Source organism: Bombina bombina, chromosome 4 (genome assembly GCF_027579735.1).
Source record: "Bombina bombina isolate aBomBom1 chromosome 4, aBomBom1.pri, whole genome shotgun sequence".
Taxonomy (NCBI): domain Eukaryota; kingdom Metazoa; phylum Chordata; class Amphibia; order Anura; family Bombinatoridae; genus Bombina; species Bombina bombina.
Genome location: NC_069502.1, coordinates 640,084,444 through 640,107,757, shown reverse-complemented (window position 1 = coordinate 640,107,757; position 23,314 = coordinate 640,084,444). Strand labels below are relative to the sequence as shown.

General features: G+C 41.2%; 1 protein-coding gene across 4 annotated transcripts in view; it reads right to left on the bottom strand.

Moving 5' to 3' along the window:
- The window catches only part of MED23 (mediator complex subunit 23), a 225,331-nt gene that overhangs the window by 57,530 nt on the left and 144,487 nt on the right, over positions 1-23,314 (bottom strand). For all 4 annotated transcript variants that reach the window (XR_008402041.1, XM_053710679.1, XM_053710681.1 and 1 more), the window contains 4 exons: positions 20,840-21,085; positions 19,715-19,857; positions 18,828-19,002; positions 16,879-17,042 (listed from right to left, as the gene is read on the bottom strand). Coding sequence is in view for 3 of the 4 variants with exons in the window: in XM_053710679.1 (XP_053566654.1) it covers positions 16,879-17,042; positions 18,828-19,002; positions 19,715-19,857; positions 20,840-21,085 (728 nt within the window). In the remaining variant the exon portion in view is untranslated. The remainder of the gene's footprint in view (positions 1-16,878; positions 17,043-18,827; positions 19,003-19,714; positions 19,858-20,839; positions 21,086-23,314) is intronic.

The following is a 23,314-nucleotide window of genomic DNA, read 5'->3' as shown; positions in this document are numbered from 1 at the left end:
AAAAAGTATGAAGGAATTGTTCAAAATTCACCAAAATTTCACCACAGTGTCTTAAAGCCTTAAAAGTATTGCACACCAAATTTGGAAGCTTTAACCCTAAAAATAACGGAACCGGAGCCGTTTTATATTTAACCCCTTTACAGTCCCTGGAATCTGCTTTGCTGAGACCCAACCAAGCCCAAAGGGGAATACGATACCAAATGATGCCTTCAGAAAGACTTTTCTATGTATCAGAGCTCCACACACATGCAGCTGCATGCCATGCTGTCCTCAAAAACAAGTGCGCCATACCGGCGCGAAAATGAGGCTCTGACTATGATTAGGGAAAGCCCCTAAAGAATAAGGTGTCTAAAACAGTGCCTGCCGATATAATCATATCAAAATACCCAGAATAAATGATTCCTCAAGGCTAAATATGTGTTAATAATGAATCGATTTAGCCCAGAAAAAGTCTACAGTCTTAATAAGCCCTTGTGAAGCCCTTATTTACTATCTTAATAAACATGGCTTACCGGATCCCATAGGGAAAATGACAGCTTCCAGCATTACATCGTCTTGTTAGAATGTGTCATACCTCAAGCAGTAAGAGACTGCACACTGTTCCCCCAACTGAAGTTAATTGCTCTCAACAGTCCTGTGTGGAACAGCCATGGATTTTAGTTACGGTGCTAAAATCATTTTCCTCATACAAACAGAAATCTTCATCTCTTTTCTGTTTCTGAGTAAATAGTACATACCAGCACTATTTTAAAATAACAAACTCTTGATTGAATAATAAAAACTACAGTTAAACACTAAAAAACTCTAAGCCATCTCCGTGGAGATGTTGCCTGTACAACGGCAAAGAGAATGACTGGGGTAGGCGGAGCCTAGGAGGGATCATGTGACCAGCTTTGCTGGGCTCTTTGCCATTTCCTGTTGGGGAAGAGAATATCCCACAAGTAAGGATGACGCCGTGGACCGGACACACCTATGTTGGAGAAAACAACATATAAAGCAAAATTGATCAAATTCCTTAAATGACAGTTTCAGGAATGGGAAAAAAATGCCAATGAACAAGCTTCTAGCAACCACAAGCAATAAATAATGAGACTTAAATATTGTGGAGACAACAATGACGCTCAAATTTTTTAGCGCCAAAAAAGCCGCCCACATTATTTGGCGCCTAAATGCTTTTGGCGCCAAATCCGGTAACGCCGACAATTTTTTGGCGCAAAAACGTCAAAAAAATGACGCAACTTCCGGCGACACGTATGACGCCGGAAATGACAAGAAAATTTTTGCGCCAAGAAAGTCCGCGCCAAGAATGACGCAATAAAATGAAGCATTTTCAGCCCCCGCGAGCCTAACAGCCCACAGGAAAAAAAACAGAATTTATGTTTACCTGATAAATTACTTTCTCCAACGGTGTGTCCGGTCCACGGCGTCATCCTTACTTGTGGGATATTCTCTTCCCCAACAGGAAATGGCAAAGAGCCCAGCAAAGCTGGTCACATGATCCCTCCTAGGCTCCGCCTACCCCAGTCATTCGACCGACGTTAAGGAGGAATATTTGCATAGGAGAAACCATATGGTACCGTGGTGACTGTAGTTAAAGAAAATAAATTATCAGACCTGATTAAAAAAACCAGGGCGGGCCGTGGACCGGACACACCGTTGGAGAAAGTAATTTATCAGGTAAACATAAATTCTGTTTTCTCCAACATAGGTGTGTCCGGTCCACGGCGTCATCCTTACTTGTGGGAACCAATACCAAAGCTTTAGGACACGGATGAAGGGAGGGAGCAAATCAGGTCACCTAAATGGAAGGCACCACGGCTTGCAAAACCTTTCTCCCAAAAATAGCCTCAGAAGAAGCAAAAGTATCAAACTTGTAAAATTTGGTAAAAGTGTGCAGTGAAGACCAAGTCGCTGCCCTACATATCTGATCAACAGAAGCCTCGTTCTTGAAGGCCCATGTGGAAGCCACAGCCCTAGTGGAATGAGCCGTGATTCTTTCGGGAGGCTGCCGTCCGGCAGTCTCGTAAGCCAATCTGATGATGCTTTTAATCCAAAAAGAGAGAGAGGTAGAAGTTGCTTTTTGACCTCTCCTTTTACCGGAATAAACAACAAACAAGGAAGATGTTTGTCTAAAATCCTTTGTAGCATCTAAATAGAATTTTAGAGCGCGAACAACATCCAAATTGTGCAACAAACGTTCCTTCTTTGAAACTGGTTTCGGACACAGAGAAGGTACGATAATCTCCTGGTTAATGTTTTTGTTAGAAACAACTTTTGGAAGAAAACCAGGTTTAGTACGTAAAACCACCTTATCTGCATGGAACACCAGATAAGGAGGAGAACACTGCAGAGCAGATAATTCTGAAACTCTTCTAGCAGAAGAAATTGCAACTAAAAACAAAACTTTCCAAGATAATAACTTAATATCAACGGAATGTAAGGGTTCAAACGGAACCCCCTGAAGAACTGAAAGAACTAAGTTGAGACTCCAAGGAGGAGTCAAAGGTTTGTAAACAGGCTTAATTCTAACCAGAGCCTGAACAAAGGCTTGAACATCTGGCACAGCTGCCAGCTTTTTGTGAAGTAACACAGACAAGGCAGAAATCTGTCCCTTCAGGGAACTAGCAGATAATCCTTTTTCCAATCCTTCTTGAAGGAAGGATAGAATCTTAGGAATCTTAACCTTGTCCCAAGGGAATCCTTTAGATTCACACCAACAGATATATTTTTTCCAAATTTTGTGGTAAATCTTTAAATTTTAAACTGAACACACTTTATTACTGCAATTGCGAAAAAACATGAAGGAATTGTTCAAAATTCACCAAATTTTCACCACAGTGTCTTAAAGCCTTAAAAGTATTGCACACCAAATTTGGAAGCTTTAACCCTTAAAATAACGGAACCGGAGCCGTTTTTAACTTTAACCCCTTTACAGTCCCTGGTATCTGCTTTGCTGAGACCCAACCAAACCCAAAGGGGAATACGATACCAAATGACGCCTTCAGAAAGTCTTTTCTAAGTATCAGAGCTCCTCTCACATGCGACTGCATGTCATGCCTCTCAAAAACAAGTGCGCAACACCGGCGCGAAAATGAGGCTCTGCCTATGATTTGGGAAAGCCCCTAAAGAATAAGGTGTCTAAAACAGTGCCTGCCGATATTATTATATCAAAATACCCAGAATAAATGATTCCTCAAGGCTAAATATGTGTTAATAATGAATCGATTTAGCCCAGAAAAAGTCTACAGTCTTAATAAGCCCTTGTGAAGCCCTTATTTACGATCTTAATAAACATGGCTTACCGGATCCGATAGGGAAAATGACAGCTTCCAGCATTACATCGTCTTGTTAGAATGTGTCATACCTCAAGCAGCAAGAGACTGCTCACTGTTCCCCCAACTGAAGTTAATTGCTCTCAACAGTCCTGTGTGGAACAGCCATGGATTTTAGTGACGGTTGCTAAAATCATTTTCCTCATACAAACAGAAATCTTCATCTCTTTTCTGTTTCTGAGTAAATAGTACATACCAGCACTATTTCAAAATAACAAACTCTTGATTGAATAATAAAAACTACAGTTAAACACTAAAAAACTCTAAGCCATCTCCGTGGAGATGTTGCCTGTACAACGGCAAAGAGAATGACTGGGGTAGGCGGAGCCTAGGAGGGATCATGTGAAAAGCTTTGCTGGGCTCTTTGCCATTTCCTGTTGGGGAAGAGAATATCCCACAAGTAAGGATGACGCCGTGGACCGGACACACCTATGTTGGAGAAAGTCAAATTTTAAGGTAAGAAAAAATTGAATTATTCATATGCATTATCCCAAATATGAAACTGACTGTCTGAAAATAAGGAACGTTGAACATCCTGAATCAAGGCAAATAAATGTTTAAACACATATATTTAGAACTTTATATAAAAGTGCCCAACCATAGCTTAGAGTGTCACAGAAAATAAGACTTAATTACCCCAGGACACTCATCTACATGTAGTAGAAAGCCAAACCAGTACTGAAACGAAAATCAGTAGAGGTAATGGTATATATAAGAGTATATCGTCGATCTGAAAAGGGAGGTAAGAGATGAATCTCTACGACCGATAACAGAGAACCTATGAAATAGACCCCGTAGAAGGAGATCATTGAATTCAAATAGGCAATACTCTCCTCACATCCCTCTGACATTCACTGCACGCTGAGAGGAAAACCGGGCTCCAACCTGCTGCGGAGCGCATATCAACGTAGAATCTAGCACAAACTTACTTCACCACCTCCACAGGAGGCAAAGTTTGTAAAACTGATTTGTGGGTGTGGTGAGGGGTGTATTTATAGGCATTTTGAGGTTTGGGAAACTTTGCCCCTCCTGGTAGGAATGTATATCCCATACGTCACTAGCTCATGGACTCTTGCTAATTACATGAAAGAAATAAAATTATCTCACTTAATATAATTTAAATCAACACTAGATCATATTGATTTGCAAATAAAGTAAATTAGAAAGCCCATTCTGCAATAATGCTTTAAATGACAACATTAAAGCAGGGAGGAGGTTATCTCACTAATGATGAGCTCTATTGCTTTACTGAAAGGATCATAACAATAAGAAAGTTCTATCATATCAGAATATATCAAATTGTAGATCCAAGCTCTATATAGTGTATAATTTTACATGCGAGACTAGAAGGAAGGATAAATATCAGGGATGTATATTAAGAATAAAAGTAGTAAAAAAACATAATTTATGCTTACCTGATAAATTTATTTCTCTTGTAGTGTATCCAGTCCACGGATCATCCATTACTTGTGGGATATTCTCCTTCCCAACAGGAAGTTGCAAGAGGATCACCCACAGCAGAGCTGCTATATAGCTCCTCCCCTAACTGCCATATCCAGTCATTCGACCGAAACAAGCCGAGAAAGGAGGAACCATAGGGTGCAGTGGTGACTGGAGTATTAATTAAATTTTAGACCTGCCTTAAAAAGGACAGGGCGGGCCGTGGACTGGATACACTACAAGAGAAATAAATTTATCAGGTAAGCATAAATTATGTTTTCTCTTGTTAAGTGTATCCAGTCCACGGATCATCCATTACTTGTGGGATACCAATACCAAAGCTTAAGTACACGGATGATGGGAGGGACAAGGCAGGAACTTAAACGGAAGGAACCACTGCCTGTAGAACCTTTCTCCCAAAAACAGCCTCTGAAGAAGCAAAAGTATCAAATTTGTAAAATTTTGAAAAGATATGAAGCGAAGACCAAGTCGCAGCCTTGCAAATCTGTTCAACAGAGGCCTCATTTTTAAAGGCTCAGGTGGAAGCCACAGCTCTAGTAAAATGAGCTGTAATTCTTTCAGGGGGCTGCTGTCCAGCAGTCTCATATGCTAAACGGATTATACTCCGAAGCCAAAAAGAAAGAGAGGTTGCCGAGGCCTTTTGACCTCTCCTCTGTCCAGAGTAAATAACAAACAGGTGAGATGTTTGGCGAAAATCTTTAGTAGCCTGCAAGTAAAACTTCAATGCACGGACTACGTCTAGATTATGCAAAATACGTTCCTTCTTTGAAGGATTAGGGCATAATGATGTAACAACAATCTCTTGATTGAAACCACCTTAGGTAAAAACCCAGGTTTTGTACGCAGAACTACTTTATCTGAATGAAAGATTAGATAAGGAGAATCACAATGTAAGGCAGATAACTCAGAGACTCTTCGAGCCGAGGAAATAGCCATCAGAAAAAGAACTTTCCATGATAGAAGTTAGATATCAATAGAATGAAGGGGTTCAAACGGAACCCCTTGAAGAACTTTAAGAACCAAGTTTAAGCTCCATGGGGGAGCAACAGGTTTAAACACAGGCTTAATTCTAACTAAAGCCTGACAAAATGCCTGAACGTCTGGAAATTCTGCCAGACGCTTGTGTAAAAGAATAGACAGAGCAGAAATCTGTCCCTTTAAAGAACTAGCTGATAGTCCTTTGTCCAAACCCTCTTGGAGGAAGGACAATATCCTAGGAATCCTAACCCTACTCCATGAGTAATTCTTGGATTCACACCAATGAAGATATTTACGCCAAATCTTGTGGTAAATTTTGCTGGTGACAGGCTTTCGTGCCTGTATTAAGGTATCAATTACTGACTCGGAGAAGCCACGCTTTGATAGGATCAAGCGTTCAATCTCCATGCAGTCAGTCTCAGAGAAAGTAGATTCGGATGATTGAAAGGACCTTGTATTAGAAGGTCTTGTCTCAGAGGCAGAGTCCATGGTGGAAAGGATGACATGTCCACTAGGTCTGCATACCAGGTCCTGCGTGGCCACGCAGGCGCTATCAATATCACCGATGCTCTCTCCTGTTTGATTTTGGCAATCAGACGAGGGAGCAGAGGAAACGGTGGAAACACATAGGCCAGGTTGAAGAACCAAGGCGCTGCTAGAGCATCTATCAGTGCCGCTTCTGGGTCCCTGGACATGGATCCGTAACAAGGAAGCTTGGCGTTCTGGCGAGACGCCATGAGATCCAGTTCTGGTTTGCCCCAACGGAGAACCAATTGAGCAAACACCTCCGGATGGCGTTCCCACTCCCCCGGATGAAAAGTCTGACGACGTAGAAAATCCGCCTCCCAGTTCTCTACCCCTGGGATATGGATCGCTGATAGGTGGCAAGAGTGAGTCTCTGCCCAGCGAATTATCTTGGAGACTTCTGACATCGCTAGGGAACTCCTGGTCCCCCCTTGATGGATGATGTAAGCCACAGTCGTGATGTTGTCCGACTGAAATCTGATGAACCTCAGTGTTGCTAACTGAGGCCAAGCTAGAAGAGCATTGAATATTGCTCTTAACTCCAGAATATTTATTGGGAGGAGTTTCTCCTCCTGAGTCCATGAACCCTGAGCCTTCAGGGAGTTCCAGACTGCACCCCAACCTAGAAGGCTGGCGTCTGTTGTTACAATGGTCCAATCTGGCCTGCGAAAGGTCATACCTTTGGACAGATGGACCCGAGATAACCACCAGAGAAGAGAATCTCTGGTTTCCTGATCCAGATTTAGTAGAGGGGACAAATCTGTGTAATCCCCATTCCACTGACTGAGCATGCATAATTGCAGCGGTCTGAGATGCAGGCGCGCAAATGGCACTATGTCCATCGCCGCTACCATTAAGCCGATTACTTCCATGCACTGAGCCACCGTGGGGCGCGGAATGGAGTGAAGAACACGGCAAGCATTTAGAAGTTTTGATAACCTGGACTCCGTCAGTTAAATTTTCATTTCTATAGAATCTATCAGAGTCCCTAGGAAGGAAACCCTTGTGAGAGGAGATAGAGAACTCTTTTCTTCGTTCACTTTCCACCCATGCGACCTCAGAAATGCCAGAACTATCTCTGTATGAGACTTGGCAATTTGAAAGCTTGACGCCTGTATCAGGATGTCGTCTAGGTAAGGAGCCACCGCTATGCCTCGCGGTCTTAGAACCGCCAGAAGTGAGCCCAGAACCTTTGTAAAAATTCTTGGGGCTGTAGCCAACCCGAATGGAAGAGCTACAAACTGGTAATGCCTGTCTAGAAAGGCAAACCTCAGGAACCGATGATGATTCTTGTGGATCGGAATGTGAAGGTAGGCATCCTTTAAGTCCACTGTGGTCATGTTGGATCGGAATGTGAAGGTAGGCATCCTTTAAGTCCACTGTGGTCATGTACTGACCCTCTTGGATCATGGGTAAAATGGTTCGAATAGTTTCCATCTTGAATGATGGAACTCTGAGGAATTTGTTTAGGATCTTTAGATCCAAAATTGGTCTGAAGGTTCCCTCTTTTTTGGGAACCACAAACAGATTTGAATAAAACCCCTGTCCTTGTTCCGTCCGCGGAACTGGATGGATCACTCCCATTACAAGGAGGTCTTGCACGCAGCTTAGGAATGCCTCTTTCTTTATCTGGTTTGCAGATAATCTTGAAAGGTGAAATCTCCCTTGTGGGGGAGAAGCTTTGAAGTCCAGAAGATATCCCTGAGATATGATCTCCAACGCCCAGGGATCCTGAACATCTCTTGCCCACGCCTGGGCGAAGAGAGAGTCTGCCCCCTACTAGATCCGTTGTCGGATAGGGGGCCGCTCATTCATGCTGTCTTGGAGGCAGCAGCAGGCTTTCGGCCTGCTTGCCCTTGTTCCAGGACTGGGTAGGTTTCCAGGCCTGCTTAGATTGAGGAAAAGTTCCCTCTTGTTTTGAAGTAGAGGGAGCTGATCCTGTACCTGCCTTGAAATTTCGAAAGGCACGAAAATTAGACTGTTTGGCCCTTGATTTGGCCCTGTCCTGAGGAAGGGTATGACCCTTACCTCCAGTAATGTCAGCAATAATTTCTTTCAAACCAGGCCCGAATAAGGTCTGCCCCTTGAAAGGAATGTTAAGTAATTTAGACTTTGAAGTCACATCAGCTGACCAGGATTTAAGCCATAGCGCCCTACGCGCCTGGATGGCGAAGCCGGAATTCTTAGCCGTTAGTTTAGTCAAATGAACAATGGCATCAGAAACAAATGAGTTAGCTAGCTTAAGTGTTCTAAGCTTGTCAATAATTTCAGTCAATGGAGCTGTATGGATGGCCTCTTCCAGGGCCTCAAACCAGAACGCCGCCGCAGCAGTGACAGGCGCAATGCATGCAAGGGGCTGTAAAATAAAAACCTTGTTGAATAAACATTTTCTTAAGGTAACCCTCTAATTTTTTATCCATTGGATCTGAAAAAGCACAACTGTCCTCAACCGGGATAGTGGTACGCTTTGCTAAAGTAGAAACTGCTCCCTCCACCTTAGGGACTGTCTGCCATAAGTCCCGTGTAGTGGCATCTATTGGAAACATTTTTCTAAATATAGGAGGTGGGGAAAAGGGCACACCGGGTCTATCCCACTCCTTACTAATAATTTCTGTAAGCCTTTTAGGTATTGGAAAAACATCAGTACTCACCGGCACTGCATAGTATTTATCCAGCCTACACAATTTCTCTGGCACTGCAATTGTGTCACAGTCATTCAGAGCAGCTAATACCTCCCCAAGTAACACACGGAGGTTCTCAAGCTTAAATTTAAAATTAGAAATCTCTGAATCAGGTCTCCCCGATTCAGAGACGTCACCCACAGACTGAAGCTCTCTGTCCTCAGGTTCTGCATATTGTGACGCAGTATCAGACATGGCTCTTACAGCATCTACGCGCTCTGTATCTCGTCTAACCCCAGAGCTATCGCGCTTGCCTCTCAATTCAGGCAATCTGGCTAATACCTGTGACAGGGTATTATTCATGATTGCAGCCATTTCCTGCAAAGTAATCGCTATGGGCATCCCTGATGTACTTGGCGCCATATTATCGTGCGTCCCTCGAGCGGGAGGCGAAGGGTCCGACACGTGGGGAGAGTTAGTCGGCATAACTTCCCCCTCGACAGACCCCTCTGGTGACAATTCTTTTATAGATAAAGACTGATCTTTACTGTTTAAGGTGAAATCAATACATTTAGTACACATTCTCCTATGGGGCTCCACCATGGCTTTTAAACATAATGAACAAGTAGTTTCCTCTGTGTCAGACATGTTTGTACAGACTAGCAATGAGACTAGCAAGCTTGGAAAACAAAGTTAACAAGCAATATAAAAAACATAATTTATGCTTACCTGATAAATTCCTTTCTTCTGTTGTGTGATCAGTCCACGGGTCATCATTACTTCTGGGATATAACTCCTCCCCAACAGGAAATGCAAGAGGATTCACCCAGCAGAGCTGCATATAGCTCCTCCCCTCTACGTCAGTCCCAGTCATTCGACCAAGAATCAACGAGAAAGGAGTAACCAAGGGTGAAGTGGTGACTGGAGTATAATTTAAAAGATATTTACCTGCCTTAAAACAGGGCGGGCCGTGGACTGATCACACAACAGAAGAAAGGAATTTATCAGGTAAGCATAAATTATGTTTTCTTCTGTTATGTGTGATCAGTCCACGGGTCATCATTACTTCTGGGATACCAATACCAAAGCAAAAGTACACGGATGACGGGAGGGATAGGCAGGCTCATTATACAGAAGGAACCACTGCCTGAAGAACCTTTCTCCCAAAAATAGCCTCCGAAGAAGCAAAAGTGTCAAATTTGTAAAATTTGGAAAAAGTATGAAGCGAAGACCAAGTTGCAGCCTTGCAAATCTGTTCAACAGAGGCCTCATTCTTAAAGGCCCAAGTGGAAGCCACAGCTCTAGTGGAGTGAGCTGTAATTCTTTCAGGAGGCTGCTGTCCAGCAGTCTCATAGGCTAAACGTATTATGCTACGAAGCCAAAAAGAGAGAGAGGTAGCAGAAGCTTTTTGACCTCTCCTCTGTCCAGAATAAACGACAAACAGGGAAGAAGTTTGGCGAAAATCTTTAGTTGCCTGCAAGTAGAACTTGAGGGCACGAACTACATCCAGATTGTGTAGAAGACGTTCCTTCTTTGAAGAAGGATTTGGGCACAAGGATGGAACAACAATCTCTTGATTGATGTTCCTGTTAGTGACTACCTTAGGTAAGAACCCAGGTTTAGTACGCAGAACTACCTTGTCTGAGTGAAAAATCAGATAAGGAGAATCACAATGTAAGGCTGATAACTCAGAGACTCTTCGAGCCGAGGAAATAGCCATTAAAAACAGAACTTTCCAAGATAACAATTTTATATCAATGGAATGAAGGGGTTCAAACGGAACACCCTGTAAAACGTTAAGAACTAAGTTTAAACTCCATGGCGGAGCAACAGCTTTAAACACAGGCTTGATCCTAGCTAAAGCCTGACAAAAGGCCTGGACGTCTGGATTTTCTGACAGACGCCTGTGTAACAAGATGGACAGAGCTGAAATCTGTCCCTTTAATGAACTAGCTGATAAACCCTTTTCTAAACCTTCTTGTAGAAAAGACAATATCCTAGCGATCCTAACCTTACTCCAGGAGTAACCTTTGGATTCGCACCAGTATAGGTATTTACGCCATATTTTATGGTAAATCCTTCTGGTAACAGGCTTCCTAGCCTGTATCAGGGTATCAATAACCGACTCAGAAAAACCACGTTTTGATAAAATCAAGCGTTCAATTTCCAAGCAGTCAGCTTCAGAGAAGTTAGATTTTGATGTTTGAATGGACCCTGTATCAGAAGGTCCTGTCTTAGAGGTAGAGACCAAGGCGGACAGGATGACATGTCCACTAGATCTGCATACCAAGTCCTGCGTGGCCATGCAGGCGCTATTAGAATCACTGATGCTCTCTCCTGTTTGATTTTGGCAATCAATCGAGGAAGCAGCGGGAAGGGTGGAAACACATAAGCCATCCCGAAGTTCCAAGGTGCTGTCAAAGCATCTATCAGAACCGCTCCCGGATCCCTGGATCTGGACCCGTAGCGAGGAAGTTTGGCGTTCTGGCGAGACGCCATGAGATCTATCTCTGGTTTGCCCCAACGTCGAAGTATTTGGGCAAAGACCTCCGGATGAAGTTCCCACTCCCCCGGATGAAAAGTCTGGCGACTCAAGAAATCCGCCTCCCAGTTCTCCACTCCCGGGATGTGGATTGCTGACAGGTGGCAAGAGTGAGACTCTGCCCAGCGAATTATCCTTGATACTTCCATCATTGCTAGGGAGCTTCTTGTCCCTCCCTGATGGTTGATGTAAGCTACAGTCGTGATGTTGTCCGACTGAAACCTGATGAACCCCCGAGTTGTTAATTGGGGCCAAGCCAGAAGGGCATTGAGAACTGCTCTCAATTCCAGAATGTTTATTGGAAGGAGACTCTCCTCCTGATTCCATAGTCCCTGAGCCTTCAGAGAATTCCAGACAGCGCCCCAACCTAGTAGGCTGGCGTCTGTTGTTACAATTGTCCAGTCTGGCCTGCTGAATGGCATCCCCCTGGACAGGTGTGGCCGATAAAGCCACCATAGAAGAGAATTTCTGGTCTCTTGATTCAGATTCAGAGTAGGGGACAAATCTGAGTAATCCCCATTCCACTGACTTAGCATGCACAATTGCAGCGGTCTGAGGTGTAGGCGTGCAAAAGGTACTATGTCCATTGCCGCTACCATTAAGCCGATCACCTCCATGCATTGAGCTACTGACGGGTGTTGAATGGAATGAAGGACACGGCATGCATTTTGAAGCTTTGTTAACCTGTCTTCTGTCAGGTAAATCTTCATTTCTACAGAATCTATAAGAGTCCCCAAGAATGGAACTCTTGTGAGAGGAAAAAGAGAACTCTTCTTTTCGTTCACTTTCCATCCATGCGACCTTAGAAATGCCAGAACTAGCTCTGTATGAGACTTGGCAGTTTGAAAGTTTGAAGCTTGTATTAGAATGTCGTCTAGGTACGGAGCTACCGAAATCCCTCGCGGTCTTAGTACCGCCAGAAGGGCACCCAGAACCTTTGTGAAGATTCTTGGAGCCGTAGCCAATCCGAATGGAAGAGCTACAAACTGGTAGTGCCTGTCTAAGAAGGCAAACCTTAGATACCGGTGATGATCTTTGTGGATCGGTATGTGAAGGTAAGCATCTTTTAAATCCACTGTGGTCATGTACTGACCCTTTTGGATCATGGGTAAGATTGTCCGAATAGTTTCCATTTTGAACGATGGAACTCTTAGGAATTTGTTTAGAATCTTTAAATCTAAGATTGGCCTGAAAGTTCCCTCTTTTTTGGGAACCACAAACAGGTTTGAGTAGAACCCTTGTCCTTGTTCCGACCGCGGAACCGGATGGATCACACCCATTAATAACAGATCTTGTACACAGCGTAGAAACGCTTCTTTCTTTATCTGGTTTGTTGACAACCTTGACAGATGAAATCTCCCTCTTGGGGGAGATAATTTGAAGTCTAGAAGGTATCCCTGAGATATGATCTCTAGTGCCCAGGGATCCTGAACATCTCTTGCCCAGGCCTGGGCGAAGAGAGAAAGTCTGCCCCCCACTAGATCCGGTCCCGGATCGGGGGCTTTCGGTTCATGCTGTCTTTGGGGCAGCAGCAGGTTTCCTGGCCTGCTTGCTCTTGTTCCAGGACTGGTTAGGCTTCCAGCCTTGCCTGTAACGAGCAACAGCTCCTTCCTGTTTTGGTGCAGTGGAGGTTGATGCTGCTTCTGTTTTGAAATTCCGAAAGGGACGAAAATTAGACTGTCTAGCCTTAGCTTTGGCTTTGTCTTGAGGTAGGGCGTGGCCCTTACCTCCTGTAATGTCAGCGATAATTTCTTTCAAACCGGGCCCAAATAAAGACTGCCCCTTGAAAGGTATATTAAGTAATTTGGACTTAGAAGTAACATCAGCTGACCAGGATTTTAGCCACAGCGCCCTACGTGCCTGTATGGCGAATCCTGAGTTCTTAGCCGTAAGCTTGGTTAAATGTACTACGGCCTCCGAAATGAATGAATTAGCTAGTTTAAGGACTCTAAGCCTGTCCGTAATGTCGTCTAGCGTAGATGAACTAAGGTTCTCTTCCAGAGACTCAATCCAAAATGCTGCCGCAGCCGTAATCGGCGCGATACATGCAAGGGGTTGCAATATAAAACCTTGTTGAACAAACATTTTCTTAAGGTAACCCTCTAATTTTTTATCCATTGGATCTGAAAAAGCACAGCTATCCTCCACCGGGATAGTGGTACGCTTAGCTAAAGTAGAAACTGCTCCCTCCACCTTAGGGACCGTTTGCCATAAGTCCCGAGTGGTGGCGTCTATTGGAAACATCTTTCTAAATATTGGAGGGGGTGAGAACGGCACACCGGGTCTATCCCACTCCTTAGTAACAATTTCAGTTAGTCTCTTAGGTATAGGAAAAACGTCAGTACTCGCCGGTACCGCAAAGTATTTATCCAACCTACACAATTTCTCTGGTATTGCAACGGTGTTACAATCATTGAGAGCTGCTAAGACCTCCCCTAGTAATACACGGAGGTTCTCCAATTTAAATTTAAAATTTGAAATATCTGAATCCAATCTGTTTGGATCAGAACCGTCACCCACAGAATGAAGCTCTCCGTCCTCATGCTCTGCAAGCTGTGACGCAGTATCAGACATGGCCCTAGTATTGTCAGCGCACTCTGTTCTCACCCCAGAGTGATCACGCTTGCCTCTTAGTTCTGGTAATTTAGACAAAACTTCAGTCATAACAGTAGCCATATCTTGTAATGTTATCTGTAATGGCCGCCCAGATGTACTAGGCGCCATAATATCACGCACCTCCCGGGCGGGAGATGCAGGTACTGCCGCGTGAGGCGAGTTAGTCGGCATAACTCTCCCCTCGCTGTTTGGTGAAATTTGTTCACATTGTACAGATTGACTTTTATTTAAAGTAGCATCAATACAGTTAGTACATAAATTTCTATTGGGCTCCACCTTGGCATTGGAACAAATGACACAGATATCTTCCTCTGAGTCAGACATGTTTAACACACTAGCAATAAACTTGCAACTTGGTTATAATCTTTTTTAGCAAAAACGTACTGTGCCTCAAAGAGGTACTAAACGATTAAATGACAGTTGAAATAATGAACTGAAAAACAGTTATAGCATCAAACCTTAAAACAACACAACTTTTAGCAAAGGTTTGTTCCCATTAGTAAAATAACAATAATTAAATTTGACATAAAAATTACAGAGCAACGTTTTTATTCACAGTCAATATAAAATTCTCACAGCTCTGCTGAGAGAATCTACCTCCCTCCAAAGAAGTTTGAAGACCCCTGAGATCTGTCAGAGATGAACCGGATCATGCAGGAAATATAAGAGTAACTGACTGGAATTTTTTGATGCGTAGCAAAGAGCGCCAAAAACGGCCCCTCCCCCTCACACACAGCAGTGAAGAGAAACGAAACTGTCACAATTAAAAGCAAACAACTGCCAAGTGGAAAATAATGCCCAAATATTTATTCACTCAGTACCTCAGCAATGTAAACGATTCTACATTCCAGCAAAAACGTTTAACATGATAAATACTTATTAAAAGGATTAGTGACCTTTAACAGAGTAGTTCCGGTGAAATACCATCCCCAGAATACTGAAGTGTATACATACATGTCATTATAACGGTATGGCAGGATTTTCTCATCAATTCCATTCAGAAAATAAAAACTGCTACATACCTCAATGCAGATTCATCTGCCCGCTGTCCCCTGATCTGAAGCTTTTACCTCCCTCAGATGGCCGAGAACAGCAATATGATCTTAACTACTCCGGTTAAAATCATAGTAAAAAAACTCTGGCAGATTCTTCCTCAAACTCTGCCAGAGAAGTAATAACACGCTCCGGTGCTATTGTAAAATAACAAACTTTTGATTGAAGTCATAAAAACTAAGTATAATCACCATAGTCCTCTCACACATCCTATCTAGTCGTTGGGTGCAAGAGAATGACTGGGACTGACGTAGAGGGGAGGAGCTATATGCAGCTCTGCTGGGTGAATCCTCTTGCATTTCCTGTTGGGGAGGAGTTATATCCCAGAAGTAATGATGACCCGTGGACTGATCACACATAACAGAAGAAAACGTTACTGTGCCTTTAAGAGAAACAAATTTTGGCAAAATTTGAAATAACAGTGAAAAAAGGCAGTTACACTAACAAAGTTTTTACAGTGTATGTAACAAGTTAGCAGAGCATTGCACCCACTTGCAAATTGATGATTAACCCCTTAATACAAAAAACAGATTAATAAAACGAAAAATATGTTTTTTAAACAGTCATAACAACTGCCACAGCTCCTACTTTTGAAGCCTTTTGAGCCCATCAGAGATGTCCTATAGCATGCAGGGGACTGCTGAGGGAAGCTGAATGTCACAGTTTGTAATTTTAACTGCACCAACTGTAACTTTTATACTATAACAGTGGAAAGCCTCTGTTTCTAGGCAAAAATAAAGCCAGCCATGTGGAAAAAACTAGGCCTCAATAAGTTTTATCACCAAAGCATATATAAAAATGATTAAACATGCCAGCAAACGTTTTATATTACACTTTTATAAGAGTATGTATCTCTGTTAATAAGCCTGATACCAGTCGCTATTAAATCACTGCATTTAGGCTTAACTTACATTAATCCGGTATCAGCAGCATTTTTCTAGCAAGTTCCATCCCTAGAAATATGTTTACTGCACATACCTTATTGCAGGAAAACCTGCACGCCATTCCCTCTCTGAAGTTACCTCACTCCTCAGAATATTTGAGAACGGCAATGGATCTTAGTTACTTCTGCTAAGATCATAGAAATCACAGGCAGATTCTTCTTCTAATGCTGCCTTTGATAAAACAGTACACTCCGGTACCATTTAAAAATAAACTTTTGATTGAAGTTAAGAAACTAACTATAATACACCACTCTCCTCTTACTACGTCCATCTTTGTTGAGAGTTGCAAGAGAATGACTAGATATGGCAGTTAGGGGAGGAGCTATATAGCAGCTCTGCTGTGGGTGATCCTCTTGCAACTTCCTGTTGGGAAGGAGAATATCCCACAAGTAATGGATGATCCGTGGACTGGATACACTTAACAAGAGAAACTATGCCAAACTATATTCCAAATAGTATAAGGAATCCTACAGAGAATGCAATATATTGTATATATCTACATGTTTAAATGTTTATCTAAATCTGCCAATGTTTTTCATTTAATAAATACAAATGTCATTTATTTAAAACTTTGTTCTATTGGTATCTTTTGTAGACTCAGGAGAATGCACGTCTTGAGCACTATATGGCAGCAGTGTTTGCCATATACATTTGTTGCAAACACGGCTTTGTCTGAAGTTTCATTTCAACTTTCATGTCCCTTTAACCTAGATGTGTATAATTCAAAATACCTACAAATAAGGAAAATTGCGTGTACTGTGACAGATACATTGCTGGATTTGTTGCATCATTGAATGGTACTTTACCAGTGACGTGTGTCGCTCTTGCAAGTGTTAAAATCAAAGCCCTATTAAGCTCCTCTGATTCAGCTGACAAAACAGTTTTGGGATCACTCAGGAAGCGTGTAAACTGCGGCTGCACCTCTGAGCTGCCGAGTGCCGTAATCAGTCTCAAAGCTGTACTTTCAACACTTAATGAAAGAAAGGAGAATCATTTAGTTAGAGGTGGATGCCATCTATTTGCAGAATAATTCAGCAAGGTGGGCAATAGAGTAAAATGCTAAAATGACATGAAATCTTTACTGAAATAAACAGAATAGAGATGCCAAATGTTCCACTTTCCATAAATTAACGGGACAGCATACTGTAAAAATGGTTTCTATACCAGTTGCAGAGTACATTATGTATGGAAAATGGGCTTCCTTATAAGATAAGGAGATCACAACTCATTTTATTTCTTACTCTATACACAAAGACCTCTTTACCTTATTTCTTTTTGTTTACAAAAAGTATAATACTTAAAGAGAGCAACTAGAAATTAACATTTTAGTAACTATCAGTCCCACTCGAAACTAGTAGTGTGATTTCTTCAGCTGCTTCTTGTTTACATAGCTTTTCTTTAAATGACAAAATAAAGGTAAAAGAGCTATTTGTAAACAATTTAATATACTCTAGCAGGTAATATGGATCGTTGGAAACACATTAAAGGGGAGACAATTTTACAGTACACTGTCCCTTCAATCTCAAAAGCCTCCTCTGCCACTAACACTATGTTGCAGTTTGGCTGTGTGACATTACAACAGTGCTTGAAAACAAAGCTCAGTAGTATAACCAGTATTGTTTGCTTCTAACCATCAAGGTATATATACACCATTCATTTATTTTGGTACATTGGCTTATATAGTCAGAACATGTGTAAAAAGTTCATTAACACATCTGAACATATACAGATTGAAAACTGATCTTTTCTAGAGAAACACTGTAAATTACATACACTTTTTAGGTCTTAGAAAACTAGAAATCAAATTCAACTAAGTTATACACCTTATGGCCAAAAGTATGTGTACACCTGACCATCACACTTATGAGTTTGTTGGACATTCCATTACAAAACCATGGGCATAATTATGTAGTTGACAATCCTATGAAGCTATAATTGCTTCAACTCTTCCGGTAAGGGTTTCCACAATAATATGTCTGTAGGAAATGGTGCCCATTCAGCCAAAATAACATTTGTGAGGTAAGGGCTTGATAATGGACGAGAAGGGCTGACATGCTGTCGGCATTCCAAATCATCCCAAAGATTGCCACAATGTTGGAAGCACCCATTTGTCTAAAATGTCTTTGTAAACTGTAGCATTAAGGATAACCCTTCCCTGGAATGGACCATTATCCCTCCTCTACCAAACTTTACACTAGACACTATACATTATGATGGATAGTGTTCTCCTGGCGTCTGCCACACCTAGATTCTTCCATCAAACTACCAGATAGTGAAGCAGGATCATCACTCCAGAGAATACGGTTCCACTGCTCCAGAATCCAGTGGAGGTGTGGTTTTCACCACTCAAGCTGACGCTTTGCATCACACATGTGGATGGGAGGCTTGTGTACAGCTGCTCGGCCATGGAAACTTGTAGAATGAAACAGATAATGCAGGATTTTTACATGCTATGCCCATCAGCACTCGGCAACCCCGCTCAGAGTTTACTTGGCCTACCATTTTGTGGCCACTTACAGTTAACCAGGACATAACTAGTAGAAACTGCACAAACTGACTTGTGGCAAAGGTGGCATTCTATAACAGTGCAATGTTTAAAGTTCACTGAGCTCTTTAGTATGCCTATGGAGATTTTATGGGCTGGACTTTATAAAACTGTGGAAACCTGAAACAACTGAATTAGGAGGGGTGTCCACTTACTTTTGGCCATGTATTGTATTTTTAATGCAAACGCTCAAAAAAAGTAAATACTAACCAGAGATGCAGCTGATTCTGATTGGTCTGTGATACTCCTGCAAGTGAGTGGAGTTGGCTCAGTAGCTGTACTCGATAATGCGGCTGAATGTGGTGCATTCTGTAGCTGAACATTTCAAGTAGGGTGTGAAGAATACCCCAGGCATGTGACTTGAACACAGTAGGCAGGAGCTGACCTGAAAAATATGTTTGTTTTTTTGTACTAACATGAAGTATTACTAGAAAAAAAAATTGGTACGAGATAGTGTAGGCAAATTTTCTTTCATCATTATAAAAACAAATAAAAGCAGTTTTCACAATGAAACTAGCAGGAAACTAAAGATAATGCCTAACTAATGCTGAATAATCTTTGGCCGACTGACGGATAGGGACAAATGTCTCGACTGTAGAAGCTGATAAGTATAAAAAAAAAACTTCCAAAAACATAAAAAATGCATTCAGCACAGTAACATTTTTAAAATGCCTTCTTTAAAACAGAAGAAAAAACAACAACAGCAAAATGGCCATTTAACTGTGCTTATTTCTTTCCACGGATTAGATATATAACACTTAAAAGGATGAATACCCTGACCAAAAATTTCTATTTGAAAAAATAAAGCAACATTAACCCAAGTCAATAAAGATCAACTTACTCATGAGCTTACATTCTAAAATGATTGGGAAGAAAGAAGATAAACATGACGGAGCAGTGCTGAGAAGCCAAATCAAGACTGATAAACAGAAATGTATTATTTGTTGTAGATGTAAATATTTCAGAAAATACATGTTTTTTATATAAGCTAATAACCAGTTTAATTGCACCTAAATAAACTAGAAACACACAAATTATATATGTATTATTAAAAACTGCACATTTCACAAGCTGTTTAATTTATCATATAGTCTTACTGATGAATCCCTTGATGCCCAGCGACTCTATCTCCATGTAAACCAACAACCGACTGTAGGTTTCCACAAGTGCTGGTGCCAAAGCCAAGCTAGATTTGGCATGAGCCAATTTAATTACTCTGGTGGCAATACTGTGAATGAGGCTAAAAAATAGAGAGGGAAACATTTTTAATGAATCATATTTAAACAGTCATGCAGCTGTATTTTTATTTTGGTAACAGACACCTATTTCAATCTATGTCTACTCTAATTCAGATTCATTAGTTTTAAACCAAAATGAGCTGGTTAACAACATATTTAAGTATGGAATATAGCGACAAAGGTCTCCAAGTGTACAGATAATCAAGAAAAATACTTTTATAGCTATTTGCCAGTGCCTGACGTCTACTGGTAAATACACTGCCCATCGCCCAATTAGTGTGCGCAATGAAAACATCCACCCATGCATTGCTGGAATACTGATTTATTACTATGTCCTTGAGATCTTTTGATAATGTAGTACATGTATGTATGTATACAGTATTATACCTTTTCTATTAAAAGGGAGTAACAAAATAAAAGGTTGTACAAAGCACCAAATGATTACAGAATAGAGTGAGAACATTTATTACAGTAGATAGAATAAAATAGAGGAATAAATGGATAATCCTGCTACTAATACAGTTAATCCCTCAGATTAAACTAGGTGTGATGCAAAAATGGAAGTATGATTAGCAGCACTAAAAAGCTCGGATTGATAGAGTATCAAATATCAGTTTATAACACATTTAATATATATAAACCACAAACAATATAAAAAATGATATGGAGTAGCGATCTTAGCAATCAATATAGGGACGTCTCCTAATTAATCAATGTGGCAGCACAAAAGAGTTAAAGTTAAAATATAGCAGCACAAATATAAAATGTCACAATGTAACATTTATTACAGTGACATAAGCAGAAATGAGTTTGATTTTAGGCCCAGACATATGAAAATATTCTGGTAGCTAAGCAAATGAAATAAATGCTCCCTTAATTGTAAAAAGGGCAGCAAGTCCTCAATATTTTTGTTACTACAATACCCTTTATACTTAGGGTGATTCAAGATAGAGTGAAAGTTTCAAAAATATATTGAAAGGATACCTCATTTTTGCATGCACAGTAAGGGAATCCAAAAGGTTCATTGGCAAAGGGGTAATGGATCCTGATGCCATACAGTTGGTTCCTGGAAGTGGAATCCGCATACTTCCATTTCCATAAATAGTTTCTACAAGCACTCCCATTGGTAGTGTGAAACATTCAGAATTTGTAGAATAGGCATTGCATAGCAAAGCTATCTTGTAGTCATTCATCTGCAAGCTTTTATTTCTTAAGCTTTGTTGCAAGAACCTGTACAGTAAGAAATAATAATAAAAAAAATAACTTTAAGACATTATCTTCAAAGTGTTTTAAAGGGACTGTAAACACCTAGACATTTAATAGAAACAGTTTAGTTATGCATATTGAAACCATTTTACAATATAATTTCATTATTTATTTAGCCCCTTATTAAAGGGAAATTAAACCCAAACTTTTTAATTCAAGATTCAGATAGAGCATGTCATTTTATGCAACTTTCTACTTTACTTCTATTATCAATTTTCTTCGTACTCTTGGTATCTTTATTTGAAAAAGCAATAATTTAAGCTTAGGTACTAGCCCATTTTTGGTTCAGGACCCTGGTTAGCGCATGTTGCTTGGTGGCTACATTGGCTACACCAATCAGCAAGCACTACCGAGGTGCTGAACCAAAAATAGGCCGGGTCTTAAGCTTAAATTCCTGTTTTTAAAATAAAGATACCCAGAGAACGAAGAAAAATTGCTAACAGAAGTAAATTAGAAAGTTGCTTAAAATTGCATGCTTTATCTGAAGCGTGAAAGAACAATTTTGGGTTTAATATCCCTTCAATTTTATATAGCTCTGAAATTTGTGGCTTTTCTAATTCTCAAATCTGAAAAAGCACACTGCAGGCTTCTCAAGGCTAACCCTGCTACATATCCACCTCTAATTGGTCTTAAAAGAGAAGAACTGAAAAACAATGCACTTTAGAATAGCTTAACAACCCTGGCTTGCAGACTCAAGCCCAGACTGGCTCCTTCAAATGAGGCAAGTGGTAGGTAGATTTCTTTCCAATGGCATGGAGAGTCCACAAATCCATTCTAATTACTAGTGGGAATTCAACTCCTGGCCACCAGGAAGAGGCAAAGAACACCCCAGCAAAGCTTTATGTATCCTCCCACTTCCCACAATCCCCCAGTCATTCTTTGCCTTTGTACATCACAGAGGTGTGCAAAGATATTTAATCCTTTAATGGGTAGTTTCCCTGCAAGCAAGGATCTGGGCAATGCTGTGTCCATGTAATCCTCTTTAGTAAGAGTTGTGGTGGCTTTTAGCAGTTGGAAGTCGGTGGGGTAGTCCTTACTTCTCTTCCAACATTTATGCTAACCCCTATATAGAAAACCAGGGTTGGTTACTCTGCTTTTCTTCTCTCTTCAGCTCCCTGTCAGAGGTCGTCTGAGTCTGTCATACCTGAGAAGCTGTTCCTGTCCTGCATCCGGATCCAAAGATAAGTGCTTTTTTCCTTCTAGGTTAGAAGGATACAGCACTTTTGGGGGTTAATTCCCTTCGTGGATATAAAGGGGACTCTATATCTCTTCATATTGGGGATATGCAAATTTGGGCAGCATGGACAGGGCACTATACTGCGTTCTGAGAATGTTCAAGGGGTTAAAATTATCCCTTTATATTTTATTGAGGGTTATTGGAAAGTGTCACTATTAGGGTTGATTTCACATATTGTATATGTTTTTAATGTAAGTCCTTATGTGTTTTGGGCTAGTAAAGCCCTACTGCAATATTTTGTTGTGCTTTAGATTCAGCGCAGCATAATCGCGCATTTTCTAATCTGTGTCGCATCTGGTTTTTCTTGCGATCACGGGAACGCTCTGCTTCTCTTCCGCTGAGCGGATTTCTTTTTACTCAGTCGGCTTGGAGAGTGGAGTGCCTACGGAGCGTGTTTTCTTTTTTAAACATTTTTTTAAAGTGGATCAGTGTGAAGTACAGAGCATTTATGGTTAAGAGCTGTTGCTACAAATAGCTCTTTATTAAACTCTGGGCCATTCTGTGTCACCGAAGGGGTGAGACTCCCCAGCAGGGCTGGGTGCTCTAGCAGTGCCTGGTATTTAAAACATTTTTTTCCACAATCATTCCAAAGTGTTTACAGTGTTTTTTTTAAGGATCCTGATCTTATAATTGTATTGCTCCTGGGAACCATTAATTTAAGCATTATGGATTCTGATAAAAATATATCTATGGCTTTTGACAAATGTTTGTATTGATTGGAGGCCCAGGTTATTCCTTCTGTGCAGTTTTGTCCCACATGTGTGAATAAGGTGTTACTTTCCAAAAATAAAGAGATACCCTCTCAGAGCCATCTGTCTCTCAGGACATTGTTGTCCATGACATGCCTCAACTTTCTCCTCAGACCTCCCCGTCTTTGGCAGTTTCACAAGCAGTGCCCTGCGATTCCTCTCAGTCAGTTCCTGGGGGTGTATATTTACCAGGTGATTTTGCTGCAC